This window comes from Oculina patagonica, chromosome 8 (assembly GCF_052425735.1).
Source record: "Oculina patagonica isolate OP01 chromosome 8, crgOcupat, whole genome shotgun sequence".
NCBI lineage: Eukaryota > Metazoa > Cnidaria > Anthozoa > Scleractinia > Oculinidae > Oculina > Oculina patagonica.
In genome coordinates this window covers 1917660-1944048 of record NC_135765.1, presented here as the reverse complement: position 1 = coordinate 1944048, position 26389 = coordinate 1917660, and the positions used below count along the sequence as shown (strand labels likewise).

At 42.4% G+C, this 26389-nt stretch overlaps 2 protein-coding genes and 1 pseudogene across 3 annotated transcripts; 2 read left to right on the top strand and 1 right to left on the bottom strand.

Moving 5' to 3' along the window:
• The first annotated feature begins 3419 nt into the window (after nucleotides 1-3419).
• LOC144662223 (2-acylglycerol O-acyltransferase 1-like) lies at nucleotides 3420-6712 on the top strand. The gene is made up of 4 exons (XM_078522990.1): nucleotides 3420-3932; nucleotides 4482-4701; nucleotides 5521-5720; nucleotides 6235-6712. Exons 1-4 carry the CDS (start codon nucleotides 3494-3496, stop codon nucleotides 6387-6389), a joined length of 1014 nt encoding a protein of 337 aa, XP_078379116.1. The 5' UTR covers nucleotides 3420-3493; the 3' UTR covers nucleotides 6390-6712.
• A 703-nt stretch (nucleotides 6713-7415) lies between these two features.
• On the bottom strand, nucleotides 7416-11201 carry LOC144663249 (2-acylglycerol O-acyltransferase 2-like). Its single transcript, XM_078524158.1, has 4 exons — nucleotides 10680-11201; nucleotides 9284-9503; nucleotides 7981-8186; nucleotides 7416-7811 (listed from the first exon to the last, which is right to left on the bottom strand). Exons 1-4 carry the CDS (start codon nucleotides 11110-11112, stop codon nucleotides 7657-7659), a joined length of 1014 nt encoding a protein of 337 aa, XP_078380284.1. The 5' UTR covers nucleotides 11113-11201; the 3' UTR covers nucleotides 7416-7656.
• Nucleotides 11202-11591: 390 nt separating this feature from the next.
• LOC144662037 (2-acylglycerol O-acyltransferase 3-like) lies at nucleotides 11592-15111 on the top strand (annotated as a pseudogene). Its single transcript, XR_013572384.1, has 4 exons — nucleotides 11592-12307; nucleotides 12962-13181; nucleotides 14082-14278; nucleotides 14410-15111. The product of XR_013572384.1 is annotated as a 2-acylglycerol O-acyltransferase 3-like (transcript).
• Nucleotides 15112-26389: the final 11278 nt, after the last annotated feature.

Here is a 26389-nt window from a genome sequence, read left to right as displayed (position 1 = left end):
ACAACTGGTATTTGGATAGTTTTTGGATTTATTCGCATTAACAGGTTGCAAAAGTTGTGCGCTGCTCCTCGGAACTTTCCTGTTATGTGGCAATGGTCCTTTACCACATCTTTGTAGCTTTCATGGATAAGCGGTTTGTGGCAAGCCAAGCAGTTTTTTTGGTTTTCTGCGGCCTCTTTGTGTACTTTTTTTGTCAACCTTTTTAGCTCGTAGTGATATTCGGTCTTAAGGTTTCGCGCCTCTTTTTCTTTTTTGTAATAACATTTTTTGTGCAGCTGCCCAAAGTAATCAAGGGTTTTTTCCTTTTCATTTCTAATCCAAACCGGCAACGAGTCTAAAAAGTTTTCTTTTATCAACGTTTCTTCGCAAATGTGGCAGTCTTCGGCGTTTTTAAAGTTTTCCCAGTCTTCCGGAGTCATCACAAGAGGTTTTTGCTTTGACAATTCAAATCTTATTTTTTTCTCTTCACTTAAAAGGCATTTCAAAAGCACTTCGGCTGCGTTTTCGCCTCTGTAAGTCACTGGTTTTTCGTGTTTGCCGTCACACCTTACGACTGTGTAAGAGAAACCGCATGCCAGGTGCTGTTCCGTTTTTTCCGTGTAGCTTTTTTTCTTCAAGTCTTCTAGTTCTTCTCCTTGTTCTTTTCTCTTCTGGCGGTCCTCGGGCGTTTCGCGTTTACATCCTTGCATCTTTCTTAACAATGCCTCAAAGTCGGCGTAAATTACAAAAGGCGCTTTCATTTGCTTGTGGTAGTTCTTAAAAGAAAGTTTGTTATTTCCCTCTTCCGGCATTTCAATTTTTGTTGGCTTTCCATTAACTCCATTGCAATGTTTTTCGTGGTTTTCAAGTATTTCTTTTTTTGTAAAACTTGTCAAGCACATCATGCAATGGTGATCTTTATGCCTATCTTTGTTTTGATTATGAAGCAAAGCGCTTATTCTTTTTATTGCACAGTAGTGCTGATTTAATCCTGAAACAATTAACATAACGTTACTACGTTTAATGCTTTTTTCTTTTTCACTAATTCTGAGTGGAATAACACGGTCATCTTCCCATCCAAAGACGTTTATTGCGAGGTGGCGGTTTTGCGCCTCAAGCTTGTCGATTTGCTTTACTGGAGTTGGAAAATCGATTCCTGTCCAGTCTATTCCGTCTTTAACGGGGTACTTGCTTGGCCTTTGCGGGTCTTTGCCAGTAGGGAAAAATAAAGCTTTTAAAGCCCATTTCAAACATTCGTTGTCCCTGTTTTGCACGTTGATAATTGCTTTCTTTTTTGCCAAGTTTTTAGGCAATGGCAAGTACATTCCACCTCCCAATGGCTGGTAACGCGCAACGTTGATGTACGCCTCAGTTATTCTTTCAATAACCCAGCCTGAGCCTCTTTCTGACCAAGCCTCGATTTCTCCCTTTGCTTTTTCAATAAATTTGTCAAAATTTGGTTTTATTTCGTTTTTTTTGTATTTTGTGAAAACTTGGGGTTCTCTTTCTCTAAAATAGTGCTCCATGTGCTGAGTAACACCGTTTGTTTCTTTTGAAAACTTCACTTCAAGCCCAAAGCTGGCTTTTATCATTTGTAAGTCATCAATTTCGCTTTTTAAAAGATCGTAAAACTTTTTTTTGTTTTTTCTTGCAAAAGTGTACAGATCTTTGTTGTTTTCGTAATTTTCGGGTATTGTCATTTTCCATACACGGAGCCATTCGTTAAAATCTGTGTGGGCCAGTAAAAAAGTCAAATTTCTTTGGGGGTTTCTTTGAAATTCACGAATGTTTTCATCCATCATTTCTTGCAAAGTCTCTGTCGAGTATCTTGCAGCAGCCATCTGTTGTATATACTAAAGAAAAAATATTTGTTCAATAGGAATTATTCCTAGCGCACCAGTGTGTTGTTCACTGGATTTGCCCAGTAAAAGTTGATTTTAAGGCGATTTTAAAGTGCTGGGTGAGATGGACTGGCGGGCTTGATGGGTTAAGAGGGTGGGGCGGCCAATAAGCGGGGTCTTTGCGACCCTACACACATAGGGGAGGCCGGTTCTGGACGCGACTTACCCAAAACACGCTCCCAAATTGGGTGGCGAGACGGCGGAGTCAGACGAGGCTGGCGAATTTTATGAGCCAGGCGAGTCTGGCTCAGGCGGCTCGCAAGCCGATTTGGGACGTGTTTTGGGTAAGTTGCGCCAGAACCTGTCTTCCCTATGTGTGTAAATATCATTCAAAATACCGGTATGTAATAATCATTAAACTTATAATACTGCCCAGACAAACTTTTTTCTTTATAAATGTACCCTAATTATTTCTACATAGATCGACCTTAGCATGTTGAACTTGTATTTCTACAAAATGACACCTCTCCATTGTTATGGCTCTCTTTGATACAAAGACATTTGCTACAAAATTATTTTTTCCTCCAAATCAAAATAAAGAAAAGATCAATAATTTATTACTATTTTGTGATTAATATATATTAGTTATTTTTTCACTTACAAATAATTTATTGACGAGACTCAAATATCTTAAATAATAAATATTGTTAAAGAAAATGACCATTAAGTTTATTTAGACAAATATTTTGTTACCCAAAGTTATATTTTGTAATTTAGATTTATTTATTTGTAAAAAGAAATAAATTTCAATTTAATTTTTCTACAGCAAATAAAAGTTGAGTTGAGTTGAAAAAAGCTTGTTTTATGATTTGACTTAGTAAATTAAAACAAATCCTTCCCAGTAATAGTTTTCAATGGATGACCATCTTACAAAACCTATAACTTAGACTGTGATTTTGTTCTTGGGTGCTTTCCCATTTAACCAAATATTCCGGAAGTCACAATTTTTCGGAAAGTGTGGACTACGTTTTAAGGTAGCCCTTTGATCCCAATTGGTTACCATTTTCTTGATTTCTCCCATTTCCAGTCTCCAACAACAACAACAATAACTTTCATCCCATAATACTTTTCAAAAAAGAAAAAATAACAAGTATAAATAAATCATTAATCAAAGAAAGTTATTTGGTAGCCGAAAACTCAACGTAATAGCACCAAAAGAAAATCATGATGAAAAGTGCGTGAAAGAAGTGTCTCTTCTTGCAGACAATCCCCCCTTCATCCCGGGCGGATAATCCACTTGCACTTAGCTTCGCAGAATAAAACACCGGTATCTATTGATGACATTTTCTTCACAACCATTCGAAGTAAAAAAAAATAACCATCTCGTAAAGTTAAATTGCAAACAACACGTTTGCGTGCATTCAGCCCGTCCGTTGCTGAGATCGTCACGCAACGCCTTTGGAGTAGCATTGCGTGACGACTTCTGAGTCGGGACAGGAAACACGTGTTTTGATGTAATTTAATTCCCACCGGATAACCGGATGAAAAGTATGAAGACCCTTGTAACTTACACTCATGTGTTTTGGCACGGCAATTATGTTCTTTGAACCCTGAATGTGCTTACCAAAAGAAGCGAACGTCTTTGAGAAAGTCGCAAAACACGGAGTAACAAGATGGCTCTTATTGACTTCGCACCGCTTCGCATGCCCCTTCACCGTCGATTGGAAACTGCAGCAGTCGCACTGTATTATTACTCATTTTATTTCGGTGCACTGATTGGGACTCTGATTATTCTCGGCCTGTTTTTCACGTCATATTATCCAATCGCCATTTTGTATCTGACCTGGGCTTATCTTATCGATGGACGCACTCCTGACCACGGTGGACGGCGATCAAACTTTATAAGAAGGCTGCGAGTGTGGAAATATTTCAGAGATTACTTTCCAATCAAGCTGATCAAAACAGCCGAACTTGAACCGAGCAAAAACTACGTAATTGGTTACCATCCTCACGGAGTTCTGTGCGCGGGGGCCTTTTGTAATTTCGCCACCGAAGCCACGGATTTTAGCAGTGTGTTCCCTGGAATAACACCACATTTATTGCCGCTTATGGGTGAGAGTATAAAATGGTGAATTAGTTCTTCGTGATTTTTGAAGGGATCTTAAGTTCAAAGATTGTGTCAGGGCCAGTTTTATGACTTTTATCACGTTGACCAGTTTCATCGCGCACGCACTGCGGGAATCTTTGTGTCACGCAAGTACATTTAAGGATTTATTGATACAAAGACGTGAGCAACACATTATTAAGCTACAGTTAAATATTTTTTTCCTGAAAATAAATCAAAGGCAACCGCTTTAAAATAAAAGGGGCCATTTGGTATAACGCAATACAAAATTACAGAATATTGCGTGACAGGAAGAAGTCTACTCTGCGATTTATCTGGAAATGGACTTTGCTTGGCCTAGTAATTTTTTTTGACCTTGGTACTTACCCTGTTTTGGGGACTTTATGTTGTAATTCTACAATCTTCAGTACGTTCAGATTGCACAATATTGCATAATTTTGTGAAAACAATAAAATAAGCTTTATTTTTTTGTAAATATTTATATATTTGGCACTAAACGTGTTTCCTAATTGTTGTGCATTTTATTTACTTTGAAGCTTTGTTTAAGCCGCCATTATTCCGTGACTACATCATGAGCAGTGGCATGTGCAATGTGACTCGTGAAAGCTGTGAGTACATTCTTACTGAGAAGGGACCAGGTAATTCAGTTGTGATTGTAGTAGGGGGAGCTGAGGAGGCATTTGATGCTCATCCAGGAACTTACAGCTTAATACTGAAGCCACGAAAAGGATTTATCAAACTTGCACTGAGAACTGGGTGAGTTGATAACAACTATCAAAATGTAACCATTACTATCAAATGTTGCTGACCACAGAGTCACAGAAGTTACATTAGCTTTTTTATTAAAAACAATAAATCCACATCAGGGGCAGATTTAGGAGGAGGGTGCAGGGGGTGCACACTCCTCCCACCCCTGAGATGACCTGCTGATATCTAATACAACTGGTATTCTGCAAAAAATGTCAGTTACGCCATCCTTAGTGGTGCACTCCCTCCTAAGAAAAATCCTGGATCCGCCCCTGCACGCATTACTTTTCATAGTAACAACTTAATGATAGCAAAGGCATTGACTTAGCCAATCCTCCCAGTTCGGACTCACAGCCACAATAAAGGTGTTGATCTTACGTAAAATATTTTCCCACCATTTTGATATACAATGCGTCCTTTCTTTAAAGGGACTATATCACGGAATTTACCAGATCTTTGAACCGCTAAAATTTTTATTTGTGACGCAGAAAATCTAAAAATAATAGTCCATTTTTATTAAAAATTGCTATATTTATGCACTGAAACTGTTTACGAGCCTATTTGGCTTTGTATGGCTCGGATGGAAACGGATTGCAATTTGAAAAAGTTAGGCAAACATTTTCAATTTGTTTCCGCGCGTCTTCGAAATATCAATATTTATAGCGCTAGCTTGATTTCTATCCACAAATTAAGGTTATATATTGCTTTAAATGTTCAAAGATAATGTTTATTTAGGGTTAAGTTGCCTACTACTAATTTCAGAACAGTTTAAACCAAAAATCTGCAAAATCCCCGTGACATAGTCCCTTTAATTTTTTGTCTCTCTAGAGCATCTCTTGTTCCTGTGTTTGCCTTTGGTGAAAATGACCTATTCAAGCAAGTGAATAATCCTAGAGGATCTTGGCTGCGAGATATTCAACTGAAAATTCAAAAGAAAGTTGCATTTGCCCCTGTTCTTTTCCATGGACGTGGGATTTTCCAATACACATTTGGATTTTTGCCTTACAGGAAAGCAGTCAATGTTGTTGGTAAGTCCAATCATAATTAGAGAAGAGCTGTTATGTATTTAAATCAAACTGGATAATAACATTTTTATGGGGAGCAGGGATAGCACAGTGGTGCATGAGAGGGCTCACCTCCGACCAATGTGGCCGGGGTTCGATTCCGGCCAGGTGCCATATCAGGGCTAAGTTTGTTGTTGGTTCTCGCCTTGCTCCAAGGGTTTTCTCAGGGTACTCCAGTTTTCCTCCCTCCTGAAAAAGCCAAAATTTTCAAATTCTAATTCAATCTGGATAGAAGACCCACAAGTAGAGCTGATGTGGACTTCCTCTAGATCTCCTCGTTTTGCAATTTATTTTTTTAACCTTTCCAGCATTACCAGATATCATAGGCATGCAATTCATGCAGAGGGTACAATGTTTGTGGTAGGCTTAGCTTTATCCCTTTGCACGCATTGCAGGCCTAGAATACTGGTTGATGACAGTCAAGTCGCATTATGTACATAGTGTCTGAATACTGATTTGTTTTGTGTGCCCTTTGCAGTTGGGGCTCCTATTCCTGTATCAAAAGTGGACAATCCGACTCCTGAACAACTCGATGATCTTCACGCCACTTACATTGAAAAACTCAAGCAACTGTTTGAAGATAATAAAGCCAAGTACAATGTTCCAGAATCAACAGAGCTAATTATTAACTGAGCTTGTTTACATACAACTCATTTTAGCAGTGAAATTTGCCACTGTTTATTAAGAAGAACTTGGTTCTAATTATGTACTACGTACAATTGCCACTTTTCTCTACTAGAGATAATACTAAAAATATTTTTTGATATTTTATGTTCTCATCCTTGCTTAATTACAAACATTTATTATAGCCCCATGGATTTCATCCCAACAAAGAAAAGAAAAATTTTCTGATATAATTTATTGCACTTGGTATTAAATAAAATAATTATTTTCTTTAATTATTTAATTATTAAATAAATGTCTATTAAAAATTAAAGATATTACAGCTTTAGAAACTTACTTATAAAAATATTTTCTTTCTATAAAACCTTCATTTTATATTATTTGTTAAACTATTGGATTAAAATTCTCATAAAACCTGTTAAAAGTGTTCTCTAAGTAAAAAAAACCCTGAAAATGACAACAATGAGGCCCTGCCGTTGGGGTTCCTGTGTCACTTGCCTAAATTTAAAAATGTCCTGTGTGCTGTTTTATTGCTCTTCATGTTGCCATCGGTAATTAAACTGAAGGGAAAGTGCTTGTCCTTGTGGGAATTTTAGTTGTTCCATAAGGGTTGTCATTTGTCGTGATTTTATTTTATGTGCTGTTGCTACTTTTTGGGCCATGTCATCTGTCGGAATCTACCCTGGCAGGGCCTCAACATTCACTACAGTAGAATCCAGAGAAATCAGTAGTTTGAGAAATTGGGGGTAAAATTGCAGTGTTTGACTGAATTAAATCCAAGGGAAATGACCTTTGATTCAAGTTATCAAGAGGTTCGAGTGAGGGTTTGAGAAATTAGGATTCCACTGTAAATTATAGGAAAGGTTTGAATACAAATGGGAGACTATGTATGCACAAGTTACTGAAATTAAATCAAGTCACACATTTTTTCAAAATAAATACAAAGATAATTATTGTTGTTCCTGATATATGATGTCATAGTGCAGATAAGGTGAAATATGCAAGATCATTAAGCCTATATATTAATTATTGTTAATTAATTACCTATTCTTTTTATTATTATTTTAATTATTTAATTATTACTCTAATTTTTGCATATTTTCAATATTATTAGTGGATAAATTTTTCCTGCCTAGTACCCAAGTTCCCTCTTCTCGTGGAGACATGTTTTTTTTTAAAGGAGTACAAGTGTTACGACATCAAAGACAAAGAAAACTCTGAGGCAGATTTTAAAGTACAAGTGAAACAGCTTAACTGGTGAACATTAATATGTTAGCTACTGAATAATGAGTTTAGCATCTTCAGGGATGTGGTATTTTATTCGGTTTTCTTCAAACAGTCTTGTTAATTTCTTGACATACTCGGCATGAAGTTGTTGTATTTGCTCATCATTAGGATTTGTAACCTTCTCCACATGAATTGGTGAGCCAACTAGCAAAGAAAGAAAGAAAAAAAACAGGTTTATACTTGTGTCAGGTCATCAAAGTCACTGTAAATAATTCTTCAGTCATTTGGTTTCAGCAGTCATCACCAAAGAGTCTTCTTTTTTCCCCTCACTTTTGACATTAATATTAGTAATTGATTATTGTTTATATCTTACCTACAACAGTAATTGGCTTGTTACAAGGAAGTGCTGGGATGACCTTGTATTTTCCACAAAATGTGACTAACGTATTTCTGACAAGAACCTTCAACCATTTCACCAGTTTTGTACGGCCATTTTTGTAGCTCTTTAGGTACTCAAGGTTTTCAGGAATATGAAAACTGTCATTCTGGCCAAACCCAAACACAGGAACCAGGGAAGATCTGTAAAAAAGAAAAGAAAAAAGACTGTCAAATTAATGGTTTGGTTGATGTAATTTCAAATTTGATTTGAGCAAATTCACTTGAAAAATCATCACCCCCACCCCCCCCCCCATTTTTTTGAGAATTTAAGCTGCATGCTTTCAGCCAGGTTAAGTTATTAGTAAAGATAGTGAGTAAAATGTGTAACACGTCAGGTACTTTGACAGAAAGTATCTTGCCCAAAAACACAACCTAGCCAGGGCTTGAACCTGGATCTTACGATCCACATTCCAAAACAGTACAACCATTAGGTCACCTGCATGCCGCTTGGCTGAATTACTACTATACTCTAAAATCTGGGTTTTGCTACTCCCATTTGGACAAGTAGCCCAGGCCCCCCAGGGAGAGAGGAGGAGGAGGTACTCAAAAACTTCTTTCTCTGCCCCAAGGTCCAAACTCTTACCCTTACACCATTTACAAAACGGTAACCCCAATTCATTGATGACCATCAATAGAAAATGGTACCCCTGTAACCGGCAAAGAAATACTGCATCTCATTTCTTAATTTTTACTTGAATAACCCCTCAAAATACTTAGATGAGTCAACTCCCAAGTGGCATGCTCGAAATTTTTTGCAAGGCTCTTTTATCCCTAAGTAACGACAGTTTACCCATTTTCTATACTCCAACTCGTGAAATCTTTACCCTTTCTATATACCAGTACCTACAGCCAGAAAAGAGGCCTTCCAAGGGGTAAAAGCGACAAGCGACATGACCCTTAATACTGACAACACAGGAACAATTTAACAGTGACATGCAACATCATTACAGCACTAAAATGCGTCAGCGACTCAATGGGACAGCAAGACAATAGGGGGGGGGAATAACAGCAAAATTTACAGCTGTTGGCTAGGCGACATCAGTTCTCAGAAACATGGGATGCGGCTACCACCCTTGGAAGGCCTCTGAAAAGGTACCCCTTTTGGGTGGAGCCTCCCCATGCAGTCCACTACAGTTAGTACCCGTGGGGTACAGGCACATTTCCCAAACAATGACTAGTAGTCAAGCCCACCATGCTTTTATAAGTTAAACTTCAATGAAAACAACTGAAAAGTATACCCTGTCTCTAAAGCCATTTTGATAAATTGTCTTCGTCTGTTCAGAGTTAAGATGTATTCTTTACAGCATGAGTCTAAAGACTCTGCAGCTCCTCCAGGGATTATTACCATAGAATGACCTGGGCCCATCTGCGTCAAGACATGTCTACAACTCTCTGATCCCACGTCCACAACTCGAAGCCACAGTGCAAGTTCACGGAAAATTGGTGACCAAAATATCACTAGGAGAACAGAAAAGATGTTTATTATTTCAGTTGGGAAGGTAATAAGTGTGTATTTTGATAAATCTTACAGGAGTATCAGTGATGGTTTCAAAGGTGCTAAAAGAGGGAGGAGCAAGACGATGAACCCCCTCCATGGGCTGGGGGAGGTGGCAGGGAAGCAGATTGAAGGCGGGTCCTTACTTGCTCCAATAAGGCATGGAGACAGACTTGTACCTAGTCACTATTTAATTGTTTCAAAGCAAGAGCGGTTCCACGACACCCCAATCCACCTTTGTATTCTCTTCTGTCCCCCCAAACACATAAATAGTGACTGGGTGGAAGTCTGCATGATATAGGGGGGGGGGAGGAATTTTTCAGCCCATAGGCCATTTTCAAAAATACCATAATACTCTTTGTTGTCCCTCCAAAATTTTGCATAAGCATTGTTTTGCAGTCCCAAGAGAAATTGAAAACAATGCTTATGCAAAATTTTGGAGGTACAACAAAGAGTATTATGGTATTTTTTTTTTTAAATGGCCTTTTAGGCCTTATATTTTTTCAGCAAAAAGAGGGGAGAGGCCCTCCCACAGAGGACACTGTACCAACAAGTGCCACTGGGACATGTCAGGTTTGGGCCTACACCTGAGGCAGTCGTCTCTTGATTTTAACTGATTTTAGCAGCTGGGTTACTTTGATTTGTTGGAAAATCATTGTTTAAGTGATTCAAAGATCCACCTTTTTTTCTTTTCCAATCTTGAGAGTTTCAGTTGATACTCTTGAAATTTGCTGGAAACTCTTCTTATTTTCTACTTTCTGTCTTACACTGTATTTAAAAAATCTTCTTAAAAGGAAATGCCTAAGAATACAACTTACAGCTCTTGTGAGCTGCAGCGTTCAGGTCAACAAGCTCCAAAATGTCGGTGTATGACATTTGCAGACTGCAGATTAAAAGTATATGTCGTGTTTATACCATTACCATTATTATTATCATTATTGAGAGCTAACCGTTAACAGGCTAACCGGATCGCTGTTTAGGCCAGCCGTAGAGCTATTCAGGCTAACCGAAGTGGAAGTCTGCAAGTCAGTGCAGTCTGCAGTCTGCAAATGTCATGGTGGGAGACACCATGCACCAGTGCACGTTCTGACACTTCTCTTCTTTTGAACTACAACATAACGTTGCTAATAAATACCTACATGAATGACCTCCAATATGCGGTGTAATGCCCGGGAACTTGTTTTGAAAACCCAACACTTTAGTTCCAAAACTAATCACCAAACCGTCTGGGATGAAGCCGTGCGGATGGTAACCAAAGATGTAGTTTTTGCAAGGATCAAGGTCCGCTGTTTTGACGAGTGAAATTGGATAATAATCTCGGGCATATCTGAACGCAAACAGGTCTCCTGTGAAGTCAACACCGTGTTCTCTTCCTCCATGTTTAGTCTTCTTTCGGTCGATGACCATCCAAGCAAAGTACAACGCAACAAGGGTCAGGAACGGAGGATAAAAATACGCGAACAACAGCGCAACGGCCGCGAAAACGTACGTGACTCCCGCTATTGTGACCACATAGAGCCAAAGGACACAGCAGCTTTGGAGAAATTTAGAGACGATGTGTTCCAGAGACATTGTGATTAATTTTTTTCTTCAGAAAGGTGTTTTTGTTTCGAAGGAAGCCATCTCGTGACTCGTCAAAGCGATAAGCCTTGCTTGTCAACGCGGAAAATCTTTTGCTGTGTACACAAGGACACAATTGACCAATCAGTGAGCTGGATTAGTTGTACTAGAACAATGCACTTGGCGGGAAAAAGTGACTCTTCAGAGTCATTAGATCAATCGATCAAATGTTCATTTGATCGTGACTGAAAAAGTAATAATAACATAATAAATTACAATACATAAGTAACTAGTAAGTCACATTTAAATAGTTCCTATCCAGGGAAAACAGATCAAGTACAGGTCAATCTCAAAGTGACCGTAGTTTCCGATGAGATCAAAGTCTGCTTCCTGGGTCACGAAATACCTTTAATCGATGTATTGGGCTTGCGAAAATAATATGCAAAGATAAATTAAAAAGCACGATGTATTTTTTTAAGCACCCACCCCTAACAAGCCGCCAAACGGAGCACATTGTTCTCTGCCTTGGTGAGTTTGGCTCATCGCGTGAGTAAACATTGCGTGACTCGTCGAGCGAACTTCAAGAGCGGCAAATATCACGCACTTCCGAGAAATTGCGCAGAAGGTTGTGAGGTTTGACCCTCTTAACCACTGGATCAATATTAATTCCTCATTCCTTATGTTACTAACTGAAGCCGAGTTTAAATTTATGCCCTTCTCGTTCAGCTTCAAGTCTTGACAAAACGAGAAACACAATGCCTCGACTTTTCAGCTATCTCGATACCCAAAGAGCTCGATTTCTTCAAGGCGCAAGTGTGTTATTTTTCTACTTCATCGTTTCAACAGGAACATTGTTCATCTGCGGGGCATTACTATTCTACGTGCTTTATCGTTGTTGTCATTATATTTGGCCTCTTGGCGTGGTGTACTTAACCTGGCTATATTTTGTCGATCTGGAGACTTTTAACCGTGGAGGAAGAAGAGTTCAGTTTGTGAGAAACAACTTTTTGTTTAGATACATGCGAGGTTATTTTCCAGTCACGTTGGTAAAGACATCAGCTGCAACTTGACCCTGCGAGGAACTACATCTTTGGTTATCATCCCCATGGTATGATGCCAGATGGACTTGCCATAAGTTTTGGATCAGAAGCTTTGCAGTTCAGCAAAACATTTCCGGGAATTGTGCCATACATTGGAGTACATTCTTGTACGTAAATTTAATTAATGAATTGCATCCCGATTTCTCGAACCAACAACGGAAACGAAAATTGGTTTGAGAAATCGAGTTGTCCGAGAAATCAAAGGTAAAATTGCAGAATTAAACTGAGGAAGGGGAAACAACTTTTGGTTCGATTTATCGGTTAGTTCGAGAAATCGCGGTTATGAACTTTTCAGTTCCAGTGAATCTTTCGTACCCAGGTCACTCAGAGGCGCTTGGATTACGCACGTTTATAAAGAACTCAAGATACATGTATGTCCTTGAGGAATTGCATCTTCAATTTTATTCTCTTTTCTAGCCTAGAGTGTCAAATTTCAGGCTATTCCGGCGTAGTCGCAAGTTGAACTTGCGCACAGACTTGCGTTAGGTGGCCAAACGGGCACGCAAGTTTAGTCGCAAGTGCACGCAAGTTAGCGAAAAGCGCTGCAATCTCGGCCAGTGTTTGCAGTAACCTGCAAAAAGTGCGCGCAAGCCCGGTGGCCAAACGGAGGTTGCGTTGACTTAAGTGCAAATTTGATCTCGACCGAAGTGAACGTAAGTCAACGCAAGTAGACGCAAGTTTCCTTCGTTGCCGTTTGGCCGGGGCTTTATCTTCAGACGATGTATGCTTACATTTGATAATTTCCTTCGCTTATTTTGCAGTTATGGGATGGTCTCCAATCTTTCGTGACATCGTCATGGCCCTTGGAGTAATAAATGCCAGTCGTGATAGCTGCAAGTTTGTGCTGACTCAGCAAGGTCCTGGTCATTCTGTTGCCATAGTTATTGGTGGTTCCTGTGATGTACTTAACACGTGTCCCAACTCGTATGTTCTTACACTGGAGAGACGGAGGGGCTTTATCAAGCTGGCGCTGGAGACTGGGTAACATAAACAGTGTCTTACTTTTGAGGCGGAAGTAGACATGAATGCCATTTTTGCGCTTCTTAAAGGACTCTTTAAGGGACTGTGCCACGGATTACAGCTAACTGAGGCATCGGAAATGACCATTAAATTCGTTGAAATATAAAAATAACCTCTTAAAACAGTGGAGAAACATTTTAATAACACACCAAATACAAAAGAAGGCACGGATGGCCTAAAGCGATGAAAATTGAAACGGATTGTAATCATGGGTTTTTGGAATATTGTTGGGCTGAACAGTTTTCAACCGATTTTCAAAGTTAATCTTGTTTGCTTTTAACTGTAAATTATAACGTCCGGGAGACACATTTGGTTGCAATGGGCTTTGGTTTTGTCATTTAGATCCTTATAAGTACTTTCTTTGCAAACATTAAGTTTCTTAACGAGTATTTGGCAAAATTAAACTTAATATAATAAACTAAACTCAGCCTTGACACAGTCCTCTTAACTTGGGTTTGCTGGCAATATCTCGTTCACATTTCAAGCAATGCAAAAAATCTCTGCTCAGTTCATAAATCAATGTTTTGTGGTGTTTTGTAAGTTCTTCCCTGGGATGTTTTGGAGGAAACAGTTTTTCGCAAAGGAGTTGTAAAATTTGGATAAATAAGAAATATTGAAGAAAATGTAGTATGAAAAAGAATTTAAAGGTTGAAAATAAGTAGATAGACACCAAAACAGTCACCTGACTAACTGGAGTGCCCTTGCGTGGAGGTCAACTGTCTGGTGGTGTTTTCCAAAAAAAAATTTCTTTCTTCTATCCCTTTTATACCTCATAAAATTTCATTAAAAGTAATGTGTACCCCCGGCTTAACTCAATGTTGAAGTATCATTTATGGAAATGTTTTTTCGTCTCTTGATTAGGTCTCATTTGGTTCCAGTTTTTGGATTTGGACAAAATAACGTATTCAGTAGACAGCCTAAAGTCAGCTTCCTTCAGACGTATCAAACTGGTCGCAGCAAATGGGAAAAGTGGGCAAAAATACTATTGAAGACTTGCATACTGGTTCCGTTTGCGCGGTTTGGAGTAATGCCCGATCCACGACCTATAACTGTTGTTGGTGAGTTCCAAGAAACTTATTGCTGTTCCGTAAAAACGCCTTTATTCGAAAATAAATTCTCCCGTTTTTTTGAAAAAAAAAAAAACTTCCCCTTTTATTATTACCAAATTTCTTCGTTTTAATTCTTTTAGTTGGATCTCCTATCCCGGTGGAAAAAGTGGAAAACCCAAGCGAGGAACAAATAAATGAACTGCATTCCGAGTATGTGAGGAAACTAAAGGAGTTATTTGACGAACACAGGGATGCTTGTGGAGAATCAAAGGAAACTGAGCTTATAATCCAGTAACTTGAATTGTCAAATACTGCATGGCAGGAAGACTGTCTAGAAATTCCGAAAAGAGCGAGGAAGAACGCTATTGAGGGCTTAGACCAGTCCCTGAACTCTCTCTCTCTTCTGCGCACCCTTTATAGGAGTTCAATCCACGCGCGAGAAGAGAGGGTCCCATTCTCGACCCCATGCGCAAAGGAGAAGTGCTCTGGAGTCGAGAATGAGAGAGTCCTTCACCGGCGACACTCTCCTGGACGCGTCCCTGGACTCTCTCCTCTCGCACCGATCTCGCGCCTTAGTTTAACCCCTATAAAGGGCGCGCGGAAGAGAGAGTTCAGGGACTGGACTATTCAGGGCTATGAAACAAGGGGAAGAAATATTAGCTGCGGCTGATCTGTGTCAAAAGTGCATGTAATAAAAGGTTTTTCTGAAGCAAGGATCGAAATAAGTACTATGACAAACAGTATAAAATTTGTTATCGTAAACTATATCATACGCATTTAAAATTTTAGGAAGAAAAATGTTATTTATGTCGCCATTTTTGCTCAAAAAATTAATAAACTTGATGCTGAAGTAACTCAAACACTTTATAATAATAAACAACAATATTCCTAGTGATAATATTCCGCCGACAACCCACTGAAAAGGTGGATTTCCAACCGTTCCTTTGAAGTTCGTAAATTTTGTAAGAGTGTAAAGATGCAGCCGGAAAATGCATGGACGGCTGGCGTTGCAAGTCTTTCGCAGACGTCAATGTGTTCTCTCTATTTTATCGGCCCTCAAAATTACACGATAGTTGAAATACACCGAATTGTTCCTTTCATAAAAGTCAGGACACATTTTTCCAGTACCCTTAATTTCTAAAACAATTAACTGTTGATTGTTTTAGTGGGAAAATGCATAACAATTCGTGTATTTCAACTTTCGTGTGTTATTTTTTACAAAAAAATTACCATCTTCATTATTTACTATGACGTAATTCGTGCTTTTCTCGCGACATTTGCCGAATACTCATTAATCAATGCACAAAAGTCTTTCCGAAATATTCAGATTGAGCAAAGCTCATTTATCGCAGCTGAAATGAATTTTAATCGCGTACATAAACAAGTCTCAAAGGACACGCCGATCTTTTGATGTTGGTCACAGTTGTGTGCGAGCCTTCGTCTTCCTCGATGTGCCCCATCTTCGGGTCAGTAAGTCCACGTTTTCTATCTTATCTTTGTGTTTAATCGTCTAGTTTTTGTAGCTTTATAAAGCTTTTCGCTGCGTTCAGGTTTCCATTTCAATTTGGCCGTTTAGCGTCTTTAGCGGCCGGTTTCCTGAACTATCCTATGAATGTGAAAAGTCAAGCGTGCTCATGCATCGGTGACGCCATATATAAATCGTTGTTTAAGTCAGGTTTCTGAAGAACTGACGGATTTCACCGAGCAAATTTGGTCTTCATTCTTTTATTCGATTGGCAGCAAGCACGGAACAGAAGGTTAGAATGTTTAATCCAGCTACAGCTACACTTTTAACTTCGTATTTTGTACTTGTAACGTTCGGAGTGCTGCCGTGTACATTTTCTCTCGCCTGGAAGGCCGCTTTAAATTCAGAGTTAGAGAGATTATAGTTGCAACTGCCTTCAAAAGTCTAACATAACACCAGTAATTTTAATAACTTTTACAAAGTTTATTTCGCAGGCTGAGGGACTTACCGCGAGCGAGGTGTTGCAATTGGCTGACGAAGGCTCTTGGTTTCATGAAAGATTACTGTTGTTGACGCTGGAGAGCAAGACAAATACAACAAGACCCTACAACATCTTGTTTGGTTGGCCTACAGGTGAAGTTTGTTTGATCTACTCACAATATAAAAATGAAAAATTAGAACATTTCCGTGATTTGTGGCAACTGTTACATTACAAACCACTTTCTGCTGTTCATTAAGTCATCGTTCTTTCGATAATAGTTTACTTTTACTTTTTTAAATACTTTACTTTACTTTTACTTTTTTAATTTAAAAATTAGAAACATAGTGTAGCCAAGAACCTAGCTAGAGCCTGTTATAAACAAACTTTAAAAGTTTGGAGAGGTCAACAAAACTACATGTACTTTCTACTTTGCATCGCAGGGCAGCGAGAATTATCTTCAACTTGTCATGGGACACACCTTCGGATACGGTGATGGAAATCACTAAGTGGGACTCAATACTCGATTTATACAAACTTAGTCTTATTAAGCTGTTTTACGATGTTGTAATCGGAAAGATTCCTAAAACGATTTCAGATTTAGTAACGTGGAGACACGGACCCTACAACCTAAGAGGACACAAAAAAGCGGTTGTCCCACGATTTTCAACGTCCTTTTTAAAGAACTCAATCCAGCACAGAGGTGCAGTCTTATGGAATTTTGTGTCAAGCTACTTTAATAACGCTACCAACCACAAGGAGTTTTGCAAAAAAGCGCGAATGGACCCCATATTTAAAAAACTTAATTTTAGCAGTTTGTCGATCCAGACAACACCGAAACATATGTGTGATTTTCAATTTTAAATCTTAATCTTTTTAAAATGTAGTGTCGTTTATTTTAGTTTATTACAATGTAATAATGATTTTCTTAGGTAGGTAGATAGTCACACACGACCCCTCAAGCATGTATTTGCTTTAAAACAGATCGTGATTAAATAAAGGTTATTATTATTATTCTTTCACGTTTGCAAATTACTATGGTTTATGTTCGCAAATTGGCCGGCATGGTATGACCGGACTATCAAACTTATTAATCCAATACTAAGGCCACTTAAATGCAAAACCATTTTTTCTTTCTTTTTCCACAATACGAACAGAGGTACGTCCAAAGAAATTCAGTGTAGCCATTTTGGAGCAGTCAAGTTCAGCTTTGGTGCCAGTTGAAAGCTTGTGCAACGTTGTTATTCTAACCCTGACCGGCCTCATCATGTTGGAAACAACTTCAGTTACAGATAAGTCAAACAAAGCTTCCCCACTATTGATTACTTTTAAATTTTTTTCAGTTGCAAACTGCTTTTCCTTTATGTTACTGTTTGCGAAGTTTGATGAACAACATCCGGTTCTGTTCAAAGTACTCCATTACTTGCGTGAGTTAGTGTTTCAGTTTTTCCCTTTCACTGTTAACTTTGACTCACGTTAAACGCCACAAAACATTGGGAACGAGAGAGAAGTTTTAAACACGAGAAATAAGAAACTTCATGGAACAGCCAGGCTTAAATGTCAACCACACGCTGAATTTGTATTTGAGAGTAGTCTTGCTTGAAACTTCTTCCATGTGTATGTTTTCTCGGCCACTGTTTTAAGGGAGAGAAGTTTTTTTAATTCCAGTGATTCAGTATTTCTGATGAAACTTTATTTTTATTTTCTTATGTTGCCTAAAAAAGAAGTATAAAACGACGCAGTATTCTCACTGGCGTATTTTTGTTTCAATGTTCTAGGAATGTTTGTTGGAGAAACATCTATGCTGGAATTACACGACGACTATTGACGCAAACTAGAGCGCCTTGTCTACAAAATGGTAAGTTTTGGCCGTCCAAAATTTCCTGCATGCCTTTGCATTTTGCTAGTTCATGATCAAGAAATTTTAAGTAATTTGGTTTTAAAGATAATGCGCTAACTTTTGATAGTCTCAGAGAGAAATAGACAAATTTAGCTGAACTTTGGTTAACTGATGTTCAGAATTTTCGAAGCAAAGACTTGATTCAATACAATCCCCTAACCTCACATGTCCTTTTTTTCATATGACAAAGATCAGTAAACCAGAAACGAACTTGATAGCAAAAGTCGACTAAATAAAGAAAAAATGACTTTATTAATAATTGCTGTTTCCCTTTTCTGCAGGTTGAAGACAAGAGCGTGCTGCCATTTTGAATCTCAGTGTGTAGCTCTTAGGCTCTGGTGCAAGTTTACAACTGGAAATATCGTAATAAACCATCTGAATGAATGGTCACCCTACACATTTCCACGGTCTGGCCAAGACCTGTACGCAATATCTTATTTCAGGTAATTCCATGCAGTTTTCTTTTTTTTTTTTACTGTGATTCATTGATAACAGTCCAAGAGTGATGAAAATCACATGTCTCATTACTTACAATATGTAGTGAAGTATGTGGCATAATGAAAGTCGTTGCCAAAGGGCAATTGTCTTGATATAGCATTGTATTATTTTAATTCAAATTATTTTTTAGTACAACAGAACTAAACTTGTTCATAGAAGTTTGACTTGACAAATTAGAATAGGTTAATTTATTTATGTCTCCTCTTTTTTCTCGAGGTTGAACACAGGTGTGTTGAAAGAAAGTACAGACATTTTGGATTGCAGTGTGTTGCTCTTGGACTCTGACTACTCAAGTTGACCTTTGGAAACAAACTTTTTTTTCAGATAAGTTCATCATCAGTTTTCCTTTAATTTTCTGATGTTTACCGCCGGTGATCAATCGATTTTAATACAAGAGTAATCAAATCTTATGACTCCTCACCATATTGACAAATGGTCAAGTATCTTACATAGCAAGTCATGTGAGAGTATTTTCTACGTTTCGCCAAATTCTAATCACATGCATTTGAAAGTCAGTAAGGACAATTTTTATTTCGACCCGGAGACTAAAACTTACTAGGATTAAGGTTACGTCAAACCTTCGTAAAGCTACATCTGTGAAAAGATATTTCAATCAATTTTAACCTCAATATTTTGATAGAACATTTTCAAAACTAAATTAACTTAAAAAGTCCTGGAACACACGCGAGCTGTAAAAAGCAACATGTTTTGAGATATAAGTCGCGGCAAAAACACTTTCAGCGTGACTAGATTTTCTGATAACAAAGTTCTAAAAAAATTTCAGCCAGTGACAAGTCAATAACAGCAGCGACAGCGCATGTACTGTAATTTTTTCGCTTTCCGATAATTAAGAATACATATGAGATGAAAACTCCATTTCCCCTTACAGTGACAATGTACATTGATGAGAAAAAAATCATCAACTAAGGGATATAAATATGTGGTATGGAAAATCAAGTTAAGATTTGTCTGCAATAACTCTCAAAAAGTTCTATAGTTTCTCAGCTTTGTTTCTTGCCTCTTAAAAATTTTTGTTTTTCAAGGAGAAATTATATTTTGATAACTCTAGCTTGGCATTAAAATCAAAAGTAAAGTAATTACTCTGGCCAATTTCAAAGGACGCAGACATCGACAAATCCAGTGAACCAATCAAAACTCGAAGCAAACACATGTAGCCGGCACGAAGCGCGGGAAAACGTGCGCAAGCGAGTCACGAAATTGGTTTTAGTTTTACTTCTGATTGATTGAGAAAGTGGCGCGTGAATTATAAACCAATCACTAAATATAAGCGTATAGTAATGCAAAATCAATGCAAACGCGAATTACTTTCGACACTCAAGTGAAATTATGTACGTACTTGTTAGTACACAAATGTTTTCCTTCGATACGAAAGAAGAAAAGTCTTATTTTATCATTAGGAAAGGAAACAACAACAAAATGATACAAATTATTTAAAAAATACAGGACGCCCATTCCTTTAGTTGGCTTTATTTAAGATCAATTCTTTCATCACTAACGTTTATTTTATGTTATGTATTCTAAAAACTTGTCAATTTTTGATCCTCTCAGCAGATACTTTATAGAGATTGAAAAGTCAAGAAAATGAGCCTCAAGTCACAGAGCCTGGGTGAATTAAAGACAAGCCAAGAACATTTGCAAACGTTTTTATCCTTAAAGACCATTATCAACACTTTGGAACTACAATAGTAAAGATAAATACTAAGTGTAAATAAAGAAACGCTATAAATGTTAAATATGTACATTTATAGAAAACCGTTTAACACATGGATTGTTCAGTTTGCTCTTATTATTTAAACGGATATAGAAAAGTTATTCTTAGCAATGCAAAAACAATCACAAGAAGCAAGAAAAATTACACAGAAAAATGATCCGGAAGAAGATTTCAAACTAGTACAGTTAATACGTTTTAAAAAAAAGTCAGCCAAGTTGCTTTTTTGCAATAGTCTAGCTATTTCACTTAGTTGTTTATGTTTCGTTTAAATGGAAATTGTCAAAACAGAGGTCGTTAACGTGTAGGCAGCTGACGTATGTGGTTACTAAACTTAAAAAAGAAAGTTTTGTTGTTCACTGAGACAGAGTCATTCTCAATCTCATGTTATCAGCAATCAACGCAATAATAAGTTAAGTTTACTTTACTGACTTAAAGAATACGCTAAGAGCAGATTAAAGGCCTGACCCAAATGCTCTTAAAAACGGTTTTTAATATAACGTTACTTAGTGACTTAAGAGAAAAAGGATAAAAAATACGCTGCACCACTTGAAAAGTGAATGCGGTGAAACTTGTGTGGTTGTCCTTTACTTTTTCACTTAAATTTGGTTTACTCCTAAAAACATTTCTTCCTAACCCAAAGAAGGGGATATTGCCAGTGATATTTACGTCCCCCGTGAGGAAAAGTGTGCTCATATCTAAAATTCTTGTCTTTCATTGGGGAAAAGGTCGAAAGATTTTGAAAAGGAGATAACATAAACTCTGAACCATTATCACCCAACCTCTTAGAGCAACTCTCAGCCCCAATCCTCCATCGGATCATCACAAAGTGCAAGGCAGCGAGGCGTGCGATCCATTCTGGTTAGCCTAAAAGCACTTCTGTAAGCGTAAATTACACTCTGGTTAGTCTACAGCCGAGTTAGCTTAAGTAGCTTGGGCTTGACGTTTTTATTTGAAGAAGGGATTTCTGCCTCGCACATTTGTAAGACTCCTCCAACCACGTAAGCATATTATAGGGAGACTTTACTCCCGTTGACAATTCTCCACTCTCCCACAGGAAAAAACTAAATGAAAATTAAGGTGTAAATTCCATCGACAATCTACAATTTCCTGCGGAGAAGATTGTGGGAGGATGTCCACAGTCCTTCACTTCCCTAAAACAGTAAAAATATTACGAATGGCCTAAATCAAATGCCATAATTAATTTTTATTTAAAACCACGTTATACTGGTTGTTTCTTCACCCTATACACTTATACAGTCCGTGAATTATTTCTTGGAATTTTTCCTTGCATGAATTTTTTGTCCCTCCCCAAATCACTTTTCTAATGGTGCCCTCCGTTATTCTCAAGAATGAGGTTGGGAATAGTTAAACTCCCCCTTAAACCTCAAGGAAAATTAATATTTTGGGATGAAAGTTGCCATTCCCAAACACTGGGTAAAAGGTAAATCGACTTTATTTGAAAAGGAAGAATTGCATACCAGGGTAAACCAAATTTATATGGAAAAGTAAACAATTACAGAGAGATCAATAAAACAGTGCACCTGTTCTTGTGCAAAATAATCCCAGTAAAAAAGGCCGGAATATATGAATAAAATAACCCGAGGAAGGGTGAGTGGGAGTACCTCCCCCTCGCTCTCTCCTTCTCCGAGTGGAGGGGGAGAAGGGTGAGTGGGAGTACCTCCCCCTCGCTCTCTCCTTCTCCGAGTGGAGGGGGAGAAGGGTGAGTGGGAGTACCTCCCCCTCGCTCTCTCCTTCTCCGAGTGGAGGGGGGAGAAGGGTGAGTGGGAGTACCTCCCCCTCGCTCTCTCCTTCTCCGAGTGGAGGGGGAGAAGGGTGAGTGGGAGTACCTCCCCCTCGCTCTCTCCTTCTCCGAGTGGAGGGGGAGAAGGGTGAGTGGGAGTACCTCCCCCTCGCTCTCTCCTTCTCCGAGTGGAGGGGGAGAAGGGTGAGTGGGAGTACCTCCCCCTCGCTCTCTCCTTCTCCGAGTGGAGGGGGAGAAGGGTGAGTGGGAGTACCTCCCCCTCGCTCTCTCCTTCTCCGAGTGGAGGGGGAGAAGGGTGAGTGGGAGTACCTCCCCCTCGCTCTCTCCTTCTCCGAGTGGAGGGGGAGAAGGGTGAGTGGGAGTACCTCCCCCTCGCTCTCTCCTTCTCCGAGTGGAGGGGGAGAAGGGTGAGTGGGAGTACCTCCCCCTCGCTCTCTCCTTCTCCGAGTGGAGGGGGAGAAGGGTGAGTGGGAGTACCTCCCCCTCGCTCTCTCCTTCTCCGAGTGGAGGGGGAGAAGGGTGAGTGGGAGTACCTCCCCCCTCGCTCTCTCCTTCTCCGAGTGGAGGGGGAGAAGGGTGAGTGGGAGTACCTCCCCCTCGCTCTCTCCTTCTCCGAGTGGAGGGGGAGAAGGGTGAGTGGGAGTACCTCCCCCTCGCTCTCTCCTTCTCCGAGTGGAGGGGGAGAAGGGTGAGTGGGAGTACCTCCCCCTCGCTCTCTCCTTCTCCGAGTGGAGGGGGAGAAGGGTGAGTGGGAGTACCTCCCCCTCGCTCTCTCCTTCTCCGAGTGGAGGGGGAGAAGGGTGAGTGGGAGTACCTCCCCCTCGCTCTCTCCTTCTCCGAGTGGAGGGGGAGAAGGGTGAGTGGGAGTACCTCCCCCTCGCTCTCTCCTTCTCCGAGTGGAGGGGGAGAAGGGTGAGTGGGAGTACCTCCCCCTCGCTCTCTCCTTCTCCGAGTGGAGGGGGAGAAGGGTGAGTGGGAGTACCTCCCCCTCGCTCTCTCCTTCTCCGAGTGGAGGGGGAGAAGGGTGAGTGGGAGTACCTCCCCCTCGCTCTCTCCTTCTCCGAGTGGAGGGGGAGAAGGGTGAGTGGGAGTACCTCCCCCTCGCTCTCTCCTTCTCCGAGTGGAGGGGGAGAAGGGTGAGTGGGAGTACCTCCCCCTCGCTCTCTCCTTCTCCGAGTGGAGGGGGAGAAGGGTGAGTGGGAGTACCTCCCCCTCGCTCTCTCCTTCTCCGAGTGGAGGGGGAGAAGGGTGAGTGGGAGTACCTCCCCCTCGCTCTCTCCTTCTCCGAGTGGAGGGGGAGAAGGGTGAGTGGGAGTACCTCCCCCTCGCTCTCTCCTTCTCCGAGTGGAGGGGGAGAAGGGTGAGTGGGAGTACCTCCCCCTCGCTCTCTCCTTCTCCGAGTGGAGGGGGAGAAGGGTGAGTGGGAGTACCTCCCCCTCGCTCTCTCCTTCTCCGAGTGGAGGGGGAGAAGGGTGAGTGGGAGTACCTCCCCCTCGCTCTCTCCTTCTCCGAGTGGAGGGGGAGAAGGGTGAGTGGGAGTACCTCCCCCTCGCTCTCTCCTTCTCCGAGTGGAGGGGGAGAAGGGTGAGTGGGAGTACCTCCCCCTCGCTCTCTCCTTCTCCGAGTGGAGGGGGAGAAGGGTGAGTGGGAGTACCTCCCCCTCGCTCTCTCCTTCTCCGAGTGGAGGGGGAGAAGGGTGAGTGGGAGTACCTCCCCCTCGCTCTCTCCTTCTCCGAGTGGAGGGGGAGAAGGGTGAGTGGGAGTACCTCCCCCTCGCTCTCTCCTTCTCCGAGTGGAGGGGGAGAAGGGTGAGTGGGAGTACCTCCCCCTCGCTCTCTCCTTCTCCGAGTGGAGGGGGAGAAGGGTGAGTGGGAGTACCTCCCCCTCGCTCTCTCCTTCTCCGAGTGGAGGGGGAGAAGGGTGAGTGGGAGTACCTCCCCCTCGCTCTCTCCTTCTCCGAGTGGAGGGGGGAGAAGGGTGAGTGGGAGTACCTCCCCCTCGCTCTCTCCTTCTCCGAGTGGAGGGGGAGAAGGGTGAGTGGGAGTACCTCCCCCTCGCTCTCTCCTTCTCCGAGTGGAGGGGGAGAAGGGTGAGTGGGAGTACCTCCCCCTCGCTCTCTCCTTCTCCGAGTGGAGGGGGAGAAGGGTGAGTGGGAGTACCTCCCCCTCGCTCTCTCCTTCTCCGAGTGGAGGGGGAGAAGGGTGAGTGGGAGTACCTCCCCCTCGCTCTCTCCTTCTCCGAGTGGAGGGGGAGAAGGGTGAGTGGGAGTACCTCCCCCTCGCTCTCTCCTTCTCCGAGTGGAGGGGGAGAAGGGTGAGTGGGAGTACCTCCCCCTCGCTCTCTCCTTCTCCGAGTGGAGGGGGAGAAGGGTGAGTGGGAGTACCTCCCCCTCGCTCTCTCCTTCTCCGAGTGGAGGGGGAGAAGGGTGAGTGGGAGTACCTCCCCCTCGCTCTCTCCTTCTCCGAGTGGAGGGGGAGAAGGGTGAGTGGGAGTACCTCCCCCTCGCTCTCTCCTTCTCCGAGTGGAGGGGGAGAAGGGTGAGTGGGAGTACCTCCCCCTCGCTCTCTCCTTCTCCGAGTGGAGGGGGGAGAAGGGTGAGTGGGAGTACCTCCCCCTCGCTCTCTCCTTCTCCGAGTGGAGGGGGAGAAGGGTGAGTGGGAGTACCTCCCCCTCGCTCTCTCCTTCTCCGAGTGGAGGGGGAGAAGGGTGAGTGGGAGTACCTCCCCCTCGCTCTCTCCTTCTCCGAGTGGAGGGGGAGAAGGGTGAGTGGGAGTACCTCCCCCTCGCTCTCTCCTTCTCCGAGTGGAGGGGGAGAAGGGTGAGTGGGAGTACCTCCCCCTCGCTCTCTCCTTCTCCGAGTGGAGGGGGAGAAGGGTGAGTGGGAGTACCTCCCCCTCGCTCTCTCCTTCTCCGAGTGGAGGGGGAGAAGGGTGAGTGGGAGTACCTCCCCCTCGCTCTCTCCTTCTCCGAGTGGAGGGGGAGAAGGGTGAGTGGGAGTACCTCCCCCTCGCTCTCTCCTTCTCCGAGTGGAGGGGGAGAAGGGTGAGTGGGAGTACCTCCCCCTCGCTCTCTCCTTCTCCGAGTGGAGGGGGAGAAGGGTGAGTGGGAGTACCTCCCCCTCGCTCTCTCCTTCTCCGAGTGGAGGGGGAGAAGGGTGAGTGGGAGTACCTCCCCCTCGCTCTCTCCTTCTCCGAGTGGAGGGGGAGAAGGGTGAGTGGGAGTACCTCCCCCTCGCTCTCTCCTTCTCCGAGTGGAGGGGGAGAAGGGTGAGTGGGAGTACCTCCCCCTCGCTCTCTCCTTCTCCGAGTGGAGGGGGAGAAGGGTGAGTGGGAGTACCTCCCCCTCGCTCTCTCCTTCTCCGAGTGGAGGGGGAGAAGGGTGAGTGGGAGTACCTCCCCCTCGCTCTCTCCTTCTCCGAGTGGAGGGGGAGAAGGGTGAGTGGGAGTACCTCCCCCTCGCTCTCTCCTTCTCCGAGTGGAGGGGGGAGAAGGGTGAGTGGGAGTACCTCCCCCTCGCTCTCTCCTTCTCCGAGTGGAGGGGGAGAAGGGTGAGTGGGAGTACCTCCCCCTCGCTCTCTCCTTCTCCGAGTGGAGGGGGAGAAGGGTGAGTGGGAGTACCTCCCCCTCGCTCTCTCCTTCTCCGAGTGGAGGGGGAGAAGGGTGAGTGGGAGTACCTCCCCCTCGCTCTCTCCTTCTCCGAGTGGAGGGGGAGAAGGGTGAGTGGGAGTACCTCCCCCTCGCTCTCTCCTTCTCCGAGTGGAGGGGGAGAAGGGTGAGTGGGAGTACCTCCCCCTCGCTCTCTCCTTCTCCGAGTGGAGGGGGAGAAGGGTGAGTGGGAGTACCTCCCCCTCGCTCTCTCCTTCTCCGAGTGGAGGGGGAGAAGGGTGAGTGGGAGTACCTCCCCCTCGCTCTCTCCTTCTCCGAGTGGAGGGGGAGAAGGGTGAGTGGGAGTACCTCCCCCTCGCTCTCTCCTTCTCCGAGTGGAGGGGGAGAAGGGTGAGTGGGAGTACCTCCCCCTCGCTCTCTCCTTCTCCGAGTGGAGGGGGAGAAGGGTGAGTGGGAGTACCTCCCCCTCGCTCTCTCCTTCTCCGAGTGGAGGGGGAGAAGGGTGAGTGGGAGTACCTCCCCCTCGCTCTCTCCTTCTCCGAGTGGAGGGGGAGAAGGGTGAGTGGGAGTACCTCCCCCTCGCTCTCTCCTTCTCCGAGTGGAGGGGGAGAAGGGTGAGTGGGAGTACCTCCCCCTCGCTCTCTCCTTCTCCGAGTGGAGGGGGAGAAGGGTGAGTGGGA

Excerpts from the sequence above, each read along its gene's own strand:
- LOC144662223 (XM_078522990.1), top strand. The coding sequence starts at position 3,494 with ATGGCTCTTATTGACTTCGCACCGCTTCGCATGCCCCTTCACCGTCGA. Across the intron at positions 4,702-5,520 it reads AAACTTGCACTGAGAACTGG|AGCATCTCTTGTTCCTGTGT; the intron begins GTGAGTTGATAA and ends TTGTCTCTCTAG. Across the intron at positions 5,721-6,234 it reads GAAAGCAGTCAATGTTGTTG|TTGGGGCTCCTATTCCTGTA; the intron begins GTAAGTCCAATC and ends TGCCCTTTGCAG.
- LOC144663249 (XM_078524158.1), bottom strand. The coding sequence starts at position 11,112 with ATGTCTCTGGAACACATCGTCTCTAAATTTCTCCAAAGCTGCTGTGTC. Across the intron at positions 9,504-10,679 it reads GCATATTGGAGGTCATTCAT|TGATATTTTGGTCACCAATT; the intron begins GTAGGTATTTAT and ends CTGTTCTCCTAG. Across the intron at positions 8,187-9,283 it reads AAAATGGCTTTAGAGACAGG|ATCTTCCCTGGTTCCTGTGT; the intron begins GTATACTTTTCA and ends TCTTTTTTACAG.